This window comes from Stigmatopora argus, chromosome 18 (genome assembly GCF_051989625.1).
Source record: "Stigmatopora argus isolate UIUO_Sarg chromosome 18, RoL_Sarg_1.0, whole genome shotgun sequence".
NCBI classification, from domain to species: domain Eukaryota; kingdom Metazoa; phylum Chordata; class Actinopteri; order Syngnathiformes; family Syngnathidae; genus Stigmatopora; species Stigmatopora argus.
This window is the reverse complement of record NC_135404.1, coordinates 6667323-6677721: the sequence shown is the minus strand read 5'-3', so window position 1 is coordinate 6677721 and position 10399 is coordinate 6667323. Positions and strand designations below refer to the sequence as shown.

The 10399-nt window shown below is 41.4% G+C and overlaps 1 protein-coding gene across 3 annotated transcripts; it reads right to left on the bottom strand.

Moving 5' to 3' along the window:
- Nucleotides 1–307: 307 nt before the first annotated feature.
- On the bottom strand, nucleotides 308–9127 carry LOC144093046 (protein kinase C and casein kinase substrate in neurons protein 3-like). Of its 3 annotated transcripts, XM_077626303.1 has the most exons (10): nucleotides 8956–9127; nucleotides 6539–6632; nucleotides 5918–6074; nucleotides 5499–5734; nucleotides 3980–4135; nucleotides 3164–3339; nucleotides 2977–3097; nucleotides 2205–2272; nucleotides 2058–2137; nucleotides 310–918 (listed from the first exon to the last, which is right to left on the bottom strand). In XM_077626303.1, exons 2-10 carry the CDS (start codon nucleotides 6593–6595, stop codon nucleotides 806–808), a joined length of 1164 nt encoding a protein of 387 aa, XP_077482429.1. In that variant the 5' UTR covers nucleotides 6596–6632; nucleotides 8956–9127; the 3' UTR covers nucleotides 310–805. The 3 variants fall into 3 exon arrangements, with proteins under 3 accessions (XP_077482430.1, XP_077482431.1, XP_077482429.1); XM_077626304.1 differs by lacking the exon at nucleotides 2058–2137 and having other exon boundaries at nucleotides 308–918; XM_077626305.1 differs by lacking the exon at nucleotides 8956–9127 and having other exon boundaries at nucleotides 309–918; nucleotides 6539–6620.
- Nucleotides 9128–10399: the final 1272 nt, after the last annotated feature.

Here is a 10399-nt window from a genome sequence, read left to right as displayed (position 1 = left end):
AATCAATAAGTGAGGTGAAATCAATCGGAGGTGACCTGAAATGCCCCAAAAGTTATAGAAAGTGACTCAAAATCAAAAGCGACCCAAAAGAGTCCCAATAGGAAGAAAATGTGAGACAAAATCAACAGGAGGTGACCCAGAATATTCCCAAAATCAACAGGAGGTGACCTGAAATGCCCCAAAATCAACAAGAAATGCTCCATAATCAACTTGAAGCGACCTGGATTTTCCCCTAGATCAGCAGGAAGTGACCTGAAATCAAAAGAAAGTTACCCAAAGTTTACAGGGAGTAAGTAAGTGTTTGAATAATACTGTTGTGGCACAACAAAAGGAACATGAAAGAAACCAAGTAGTAATAGACAACTTCTGGTCACATTTCCACACATTTATTTCACTTGGTAAATGCTTTTATTTGGGCAATGAATTCTCCAAAGTCAGGGTTTCCCAACAGTTTTGAATCGGATTCCTCACGCGACTGAAACATACTGTCGTCCTTTATTAACTCTTTCACTACCATCCAGTCATGAGGTGTCCAATCATTTACACATAACACTAGTCAACGCCATTTCTCATCTAGCGCCATCAATGGCAGCCAAAGAGTTAGACATCATAACAGTGACATAGACATTCAAACACTGACTACCTAATGAAAACGTACAAGTCATTTGGGGATCTGAGTCAGCGCTTGGGAAACCCTGATCTGAGGACAGTAAACATGAACTTTGTGAACAGGCAAACAAACATCTGGAATTTCCAAAGCAAACCATTTCTGTAGCTCCACGTTGTAAATGTTAAGGTGACACAGTCACTCAACGAGTTTGACGTAATTGGCCGGGTAGAAACCCTCCTTGCCTCCGCTCAGGACCCCTCGGCACCAACCCTGGTCGTCCTCCTCCTCCACCTTCAAGAACTCCTCACCTAGGACCCCAACGACCCATGTTAGATTCAATTAAGATTATAGATATCAAAGTAATATTTGTACATTCCTGTCCATTGCCACAATAACCAGTATATATATATATATATATATATATATATATATATATATTAAACATGATAAATCATTTTAGTGACTACTGCTGTGCTTTGTGGAAAAATTCTATCACAACATGGGAATTTTTTGAAAATGATATGGCATTATATAATACATTTAAAATTATACAACAATAATGAAGGAATCCCTCCACTTTATTTTGAATTGACATTAAACTAACCTGTCACAATTGTTAAAAGCAACAGGTTGTTCTGCAAGCTACAACTATCCAATTGAAATAGGAGCGAGAATGCGGCAAATATTTGCTCAAAGTCAAATATAAAGATATCTAATCATCTACTAGTTAGTCTTGCACTAATACCAATAATAGTATCGGAAAGGACCCCGATAGGGGACTAAAATGACTGTTGCTATTTTCGATTGTCTTACATTCATTACTCACAAATGTTTGGCAGGGGGACCCAATTGTCTGGGCGGCCCGGCAGCTGATTGGTTATCGCGTCGGCCTCACAATGGGGGACCTGGGATCAAATCCAGGTCGGTCCACCTGTGTGGAGTTTGCATGTTCTCCCCGGGCCTGCGTGGGTTTCCTCCGGGTACTCCGGTTTCCTCCCACATTCCAAAGACATGCATGCTAGGCTGATTGGACACTCTAAATTGCCCCCAGGTATGAGAGTGAGCGTGAATGGTTGTTTGTCGCCTCGTGCCCTACGATTGGCTGGCCAACAATTCAGGACTTCAGCTGAGATAGGCTCCAGCACCCAACGGCGACCCTAGTGAGGAAAAGCGGTTCAGAAAATGAGATGAGACCCAATTGGCTAACAACTGAGTTGCGATAGGGACATCTTAAGGCCAAATGGTGGAACTACAGCATATGAATCCCCAAGTATAGCAAGTCGTTATAAATTGGGCGCCTGCTTCTGGCTACAAAGTGCATTGCAGGTGTATTTATGGACACGATAGACGAGATAAAATGTGGATAAAAAGTTTCATGTGGTTTTGTCGATATATAGTCATATTGTACAGCACTACTTGTACATATTTGTATTTTTCAGTGTGTCACCTGCTTTGAAGGAGAGCTCATCCCCCTCCTCCCCCGTGTAGTCGTACAGAGCTCGTACCTTCACGCCTCCGATCATCACTCTAACGATAAAGAGTCATAAGAAAAAGCAGAAATCAAGAAGCCAACGGAGGGAGGAAGTGGACTCACGGGCGGCCTTCTTTGCCTTTCTGTTCGCGCTTCTTCCGTTTCAGCTTTTTCACAGGGGGAACCCACTCCTGAAGAGAGACGTTAAGTACCAGTGCACAGCTGAATCCAGGGGTGCAGTGATTCTCAAACATTTTTTTTTTACATATTCATCTACACCAAGGGTGTCAGACTCGGGTTGGTTCGCGGGCCGCTTTAACGTCAACTTGATTTCACGTGGGTTGGACCATTTTAGATACAATATTTAGATTTTTTCATTATAAATTGATTAAATGAACTGGATTAAAAGCCCTATATATTCAGTTTTTTACAGATCTAAAACAATGTTTATTTGAGCTTTTTTTAAATATATTTTTTTAGATTTTACAAAATTATTTTTGAACTAAAAACAGAAAAAAAATATTAAAAAATTTACAATTATTGATTTAAAAGGGGGAAAATCAGGAAATTTAATATACATCAATACTCTTCATTTTAATTTGATCCTAAAACAGAAAGTCGGCACTCATGATTTACTTTCCCGGGCCACACAAAATGATGCGGCGGGCCACATTTGGCCCCCGGGCCGCCACTTTGACAGTTTAAAAGTTGCAAAGACCATTGTTGATGATGTATTAACTCATATCTAAGAAAAATGGAAATATACCTAAGGATTGAGTTTCATGGTACAAAATTATTAAACTTGGAAGAATGATTGAACGTTAAATTCCAGTGCTGGTACTCGTAGCACATTTTGAGAACCACTGCAATTGTGTCAAGTGAAAAAGTTTGAAACCTGTATCTTTGGCCAGTTGGTGAGCATGCCTGGTCCATGACTGTTCTTCCACCATTTGAGGTCCTCCTGCTCGTTGATAGCCATTAGCGCTTGGTGAAGTTCATCGTACACCTCCTTAATGCTGATGTAAGCACACGCGCATTCGTTAAACACCGCGACTAACACGGAAAATGTTTTGCCTGATCACCTCTCGTTGTTGGTGACGTCCAGGTGTCTGTGGATGGATAGAAAGGCCTGCTTCAAAAAGCTAATGCGTTTCCTCTCCTCCTCCTGCGATTGCTCAAAAACAACCTCCATCTCCTCCATGTAGCGCGGCGTGTAGCCAGTCACGTCTTCCAGGAGTTTCTCGTAGCGCTCCCGAGCCTGCAGATCATTTGAGGGAAGCGTTTGGATAAAGAGGATTTGACGTACTTGGATGTCTTTTAAGGCAAGTAGTAGTGTATCTGGAGTGCTTGTAATTTGGAGACAAAATGTAAAAATTGTATCGCATATTTCCTGTTTCTAAAGAAAACAGTGCCTGGTGTTAACTAGACATAAGGCGCTGTTTGCCATTCCTTGGCTTTATAAACAAAGCACAGAACGACTCGCCGTCACTTTTGATTTGCGACCAAGTCACGAAAATGAAATGATGACGTGAGTACATTGTAAAATGGCTAAATAAAGTACAACCAAACTCAGTTTTGCTTCCGTTGCCTTTTTAAAAACGTGTTTTAGCGTGTGGGTGTAGCGTGCAAGTTTTAGCTGGTGTATGTTTTGCCATGCTTGGCTGCGTCTATAAAAACGGTGCGTCCTTTGTGTGTTTAAAATACAGAAATAGCACTCGCTACTGACACTGCGGCTAAAAATACGATGCGCTATATAGTTGTGAAAATACGGTATGTCCGTATAACGGCAGAGCATTGAAGAATTCAGGCAGCAATAAATCTCACTCATAATTTATCACAAGAGATATCTAGAGTTTGTGACAGTGACCCCTGACATGGAGTCCTTCGGGAAGGATCACCTTTTCTCTAGTGTCCGTGGCCACCTCTTTGGCCTCCGTCACCTTCTGCTTCTTCTCCAGACTCAAGTTTTCCATCTCGTTGGCTTGTTTCTCTTTATCCACGGCGCTCTGTTCCTTCTGACAGCACTTGTGGTACACGACCCGGGCCTTCTCCAGCTGTGAAACACACGCAAGCACGCACATAAACACAGCAACAAAGTCATAGCATTCAAACTGCCGGTGGAGCAGTCAACAAGATTGAAAATGGGAGTGGTCTAGCCATGTTGTCATCTTTGGCCATCTCAATTCCGCACATGAGAAATGCTTTACAAACAATCTGTCGCGTAGTATAAACTGCAGGTTTTACCGCAGTTCCGAGAAGCTTTGATCGTACGGACTCTAACAACAGCCTGTGCCACTTTTTCCATAACATGAGCGTAGCGTAGCACCAGATTGCCAAATTGAGCTCTGGTGTAATCATGGGAAATGAAGAAGTCATCGGCGAGACGAGAGTCGTGTGAGGGCAGGAACATCTGCTTTGTGTTGGAAATTCTGATCCACAAGGATCCGGATACTCAACGTTGGTAAAGTGGTCTGGATAGAACTGATGTCACAGTGTCAGAGTAGATGCATGGAAAACTGGGATAATCTACCTTACCTTGATTCGTTGTCAATAACAGCTACAAATCAATATGCGCTGCTTCCTATTTTAATTGTTTGCTAATAACGGGATCCATCGCTAACAAGCAATTGTCAGTTTTATTTGTGACTAATCACAATCACAATGAATCATGATAAAAATGGATAGCAATGCCCAGCATGGGTCTATATTTCAATTTCACAATTGTTTGAATTGTTTCTTGCTGATTTTAATGCGTGACCGGACGTTTCGTCGAAAGACGTTTGGTCCCCGGACGTTTGGTCCCTAGACGTTTGGTCCCAGGACGTTTGGTCAACCGGACGTTTGGTAGAACGGACGTTTGGTCGCCGGGTTCGCTCGCTGTCAAATTATGACAGAGAGTTTACTGTTGATATTTTGATATAAGATATTTAGATATTAAACTCTCTCTCTCTCATGATTATAATTTTGAGAGCTGGTTTCAACAGTAACAACCCGGCGACCAAACGTCCATTCTACCAAACGTCCGTTGTACCAAACGTCCGTTGTACCAAACGTCCGTTGTACCAAACGTCTGTTGTACCAAACCTCCGTTCAACCAAACGTCCGTTCAACCAAACGTCCGTTCAACCAAACGTCCGTTCAACCAAACGTCCGTTCTACCAAACGTCCGTTCTACCAAACGTCCGTTCTACCAAACGTCCGTTCTACCAAACGTCCGGTCGACCAAACGTCCGGTCGACCAAACGTCCGGTCGACCAAACGTCCGGTCGACCAAACGTCTTTCGACCAAACGTCTTTCGACCAAACGTCCGAGGAGTACCGGACTGGACACACTTTGATCGAGTGAAAATGTGTCGTGGGATTGGCTTGAACATGATGGATTCAAAGTTTAGATTCCAAAAACCTCACGCCACGAACCTTACTCAGCTTTTGGTTCCACGGTTTCTGCGCTCGGGAGAAGCTGGCGTTGTTGTCGTAGCTTTCCCGGAAACCGCAAAAGAGTTTTTTGGGGAAGCTCTCCCTCTGCCAGGTCTTGACTCGGACCCCTTCCTCGGCCACGAGAGACTGCGAGATGGACGAGTGTAGGGCGGCCAGGCGCTCGGTGGAGGTGAAGAAGCTCTGCCAGGCTGTCATCAGGGAGCCGTAGAGCGGCCCTGCGGAAGGACACCGTCGCGACAAACAATCCAGATGAGTCACGGAACCAATAACCAAGTCCCCATCTCTATCTTTCCACCCCGAAACACACGGACTTGACATATTTCACTCATTGAACCGTTCATTCACTCCACTCGGTCAAAACAGATTGGATGTCTAGTGCAATTGACAACATTACTCACGAGTTTCAATGATGGCCTTCCACTTGTTGCTCCATTGGCTGAGCTGCTGCGCGTATGCTCTTTCCACTCTGGCTCTCTCCGCAAAGCAGGCCACGAGGTCGTTGCAAGCCCCGTACGACTGCTGCGTTCTGCGTACCGTCGGGACGTAATTCCCGGGCTAGGATGACGACAACAACAACAATCAGCAGTCGTACACTGTAAAGAAATCAGGCTAAAATTTACAGTTAAATACTAGCAGTAGCGTTTTTTTTACTAGTATTTAAAAAAAATGGATTCCAACTTGCACTACCATCTTAAGCGTGCTGACTACCGAGCGACTCAATACCGATTGGAGTGTTTTGTGTATAAAGGAATTCACGAGCTGAAACTAGACTGAAATGTTGACTCGGTAGTCCGCATGCAAACATTTACAGTCATATGCAGTAAAACAACAGTGAAAATGTAGTTCTTTTTACAGTACTTTGTTCATTTGACAGAAATCATTTCTAGTTTTCCCATTTTTTCAACCCACACAATTCATGCAAAAAGTATGCCTGTAAAATGAAGTTGTTTTTTTGTTCAACAGTTTTGCAGGAAACGCTTTAGTTTGTAGCTTTCAGTTACAAAACAAGACTTACTTACCATCCAGAAGCTGTTTTTGGTGGCATCTTGAGAAGGTTCTTGTGGAAGGCTGGCCATGACGGTGGCTGTCTCGCACAGGAGAAGCTAAATGCTGCTGTTATGTAAGAGACATTTTCAATGTTGGCGGAGGCATGCTGCTGATCCACACGCAACTGGTTGAACGTCTCAACAATGACATTTGAGTGTCAGGTACAAACCAAGTAAAGCTGAGCACGAGATCCTCTTGGACAGTGGATGAACTAGTTTTGTTACATTACTGATTCCACAAATGGTGTCTCGAAAAATGTAAAATATAAGATTTGAATGAACTGAACAGGGTTCGTAAAGAGTCATTACAATTGATTGTTGTATATGGGAGTTGGGTGTTCACCATAAGGACCAGCACAAATTTATTGGCTGCTAATAACAGTGCTAAAAATCACTCCCTGAATTTTTGGGGCCAGATCCACAGCCTTTTGGTTTAATTTCAGGTCTCATTTTATTGATTAGGGACTTTCTTCAGTTTCTGGGTCATTTCCTATTGATTTTTGGATAGAAAAAAAAGAGTTAGCTCAAATAGATTAGAAGACTATGACCACCAATCCCTGTTAAAGTATTGCAGTGTCCTGGGCGTACCTTTAAAATTGTAAATGACCCGCTAATTTACATAAGATCAAAATAACTGTACTTAATTAATGTGCTGTAATGGAGTAAAAAAAAAAGTATTTTGCGTACTACAGGTGGTACTCGCACTATACTTTGAAAAACTACTGATATTGAATTCGTTACTTTAGCGCTGACAATCAAACTCAAGCCGAAGTTGTTTAAAGACACTTATTTTTCAAGAACACCCAAATGACGTTATAATCTTGCTTTCTATCAACTGTTATTTATACCGTAGCGTGCTCGGATACACGCTTAGCTGTTCCAGTGGATGACTGGAATTCATAAAGGAGGGTGGGGGGCACTGAAGCGGCAGGAATAGAACAGCTGCTCCTGCATTCTTCCCCAAAATAAACAGCAGTGAAAGGTCATCTTTCCCTTTGCTCTGATTAATGCAGAAGCCAGTACTCACAAGAGAAAATACTGCCAAAAAATGGTGGGGGATCGAGAGAATGGCAAAAAGGCAGCAGGGTGGAATGCCCAAATGATTAGTTACCACGCCTTGCCGTTGCCAGAAGTGAATGCAGCTATCTGTCACAATTCTAGCTTCTTTTTGCAAGGATTTGACACCTTCCTAATTATTTCCTATTCAAACAAAAGGGGGGGGGGGGTGTTAGCAATGACTCACAAGTGTCATAAAAGTGTCAAGAGTAGAAGCACTGATTGAATTTTGTTGCATTAGTCCTTTTCACTTGGGATTGTCTGTAGGCGTGGACACCTTTAAAATGCCTTTTGGTGAGTGCACTTCACAATTAAGGCAGAATAACAGGGTTAAACTATTTTTTTATCATTTAATGTGATTTTTTTAGGATGTTTTAGAGTACCCAACACATTCCAGACGGTCTTTACGAGGTTTTATGTTGACTGCTTGAACGCGTGGCTAATCATAGTCCTATTTCCAGAAGAATATAATCAGTATTTGATTAACAATTGAGCAAGGCGTGGTTTAAGACACGCCCACCAGATTTAATGCTGGATCAATAAATTTTCATTTCAATGGTTGGCAACATATTTCTCTGTAGTGATTAGACATTTTTGCTTTACACTGTCAATTTTGGTCATTTGAAAAATAGACAAATGCAAGGATGTGGGTCAATAGGTCTTTGATGATTTATGATTTTTTTAAAATACTACATCTCTATTTCTTAATTAATAAACTCCAAACTAGATTGAAAAAACATGTCGTAGTATTTACTATCTATCTTTCAGTTCTAGGCTTCGAACCAATTTAGACTTCAGTTAGTCCGTGGTCTTTGACACTAAGGTACACGTTAGTGACGGACGCAGAAATAGTTTAGCCGCCATTGATGACAGTAGACTGGGCGGGGCCAATAAACAATCATTTATTGGCCCCGCCCAGTCCATTAAGACTTCAGTTGGTCCATCATGGAGTCTAAAACTAGCCGTCATGGACCAGGCAGGGTCTTGAAGTTCGGTATTCTGTAGTATTACTGTGTCCATCACATAGTAATACTTCATTAATACGCATGTCCCGGTATTCTGCGCAAAAATTAAAGCAAGTCATGATATAATTGTAAACAAATATTCCTAGCACTTGAACAGGTCACACAGTGGCAGTGACCCAAACTAGCCAAAGTGGTGGCAAAGCACAGTTTGGCCTCGAGCGCTTTCATGTTATCTGTGATTCAGCGCCGATTACTCAAGTGAGCGACACTTGTTCTCGGAGGCTCGCCCTCTCAACAATGACCCAATTTTTTTTCCCCACTTCAAGTTCTCAACACAAATTTTGGATAAGACAGTCACTTGAGTCTTACCTTAATTTCCGTTCTTCTCCTTCCTTTTTCACTTGAACTCCATGCCTGGCATCCCCTCTCTCCTCTTTGACTCGGACTTCAAAAGGCTCAAGGGATCCCCCATGCCGGCCCCCCGCTTGCCCCTCCTTGGTCACTCTCTATATGGTGCTAATGGGACGCACAAGTGTCACTGTGACTGCTGTCAAAGTGGTGTGGAGTTATGCGAGCTTATTAGACGATGGGTGACACAGCAAACGTGTACTTTAAGTACTGGAGAACAATGGATACCTGGGAAGAAAATCAAACTTTAGAAGTATGAAGTCAACTGTTTAATCCCATGGTGGAAAAAGTGACTGTTTTTTGTTCATTTTAAAATGTGATGTAATTATTGTGGAATCATGCTATTCGTATTGTTATGGAGGTTTTTGCTATTTTTTTAAATGAATTAATAATTCTTTAAATGAGTAAAAGTTTTTAAAAAAATTAATTAACTAGAAAATGCAGTTTTGGGAGGAATTGAAGTGTTTTGCTCTGTCGGTTGGTAAGCTCCCGCGTGTGACTTCTAGTTGATTTTTAGCCATTTTGGGGTCAATTGCGGTTGACTTTCTTTTATTTTTGGCCCAATTACAGTTCATTATTTGATACTTTGGATCACTTCCTATTTTTTTGGACTTTAACAGATCACTTCTGGCTCATTTTGGGTCAAATCGCGTTGAACTCTAGTCCTGGCCAACAACAAGACTGTAAAAATCACACAAAAAAATCACAATAGTCAACTCAATTGACAGCAATAGACACTTAACTCAGAACAATTTCAAATCTTGGGACCAAATGCATATTATGGAGACAATAAAAAATATATGACAGAGAAGACTGAACATTTTCTGTCTATATAGTATCCTGCTATTTTTGCCTTACGAGTTACCTTTTAATTGACAAACCCAAAATGATTTATCTATACATTTGTACAAAAAAACTCATACATTCCACCCTATAGTTTTGTTACATTTTAGTGTATTAAATACTGACAGTTTTTTCTTATTTACACACAAAAAAACTCTTGGCATATAACTTGAAAATATTATTTAGTCATTAACTTGCACTAAATAGAAACTCAATACAGACAATGACCATCCAATTCATTTAAACCACAGGGACCAGCTAGAAATGCTCATCTTTCCGTGCTATTGACGGCACTAGATGTCAAATACATTTTGAAATGAAAGGGCGAATTAACATTTTTCTATTCGCACCGCCCAGTCAAAATGGATTGGACATCTGGCGTCGTCAATGGTAGCAGATATACACAAAAACGTGGGGTAACACAAATCCAATGGTGGTAAAAGCCATGGATTGTTTTGTATAAATACACTGACTATTAGTCTAAGACAGTATTGATCCTAGCTAGTCCAAATACAATAATAATAAAATAATGGAATGTTTTTCTCTATACACACTGTCCCAA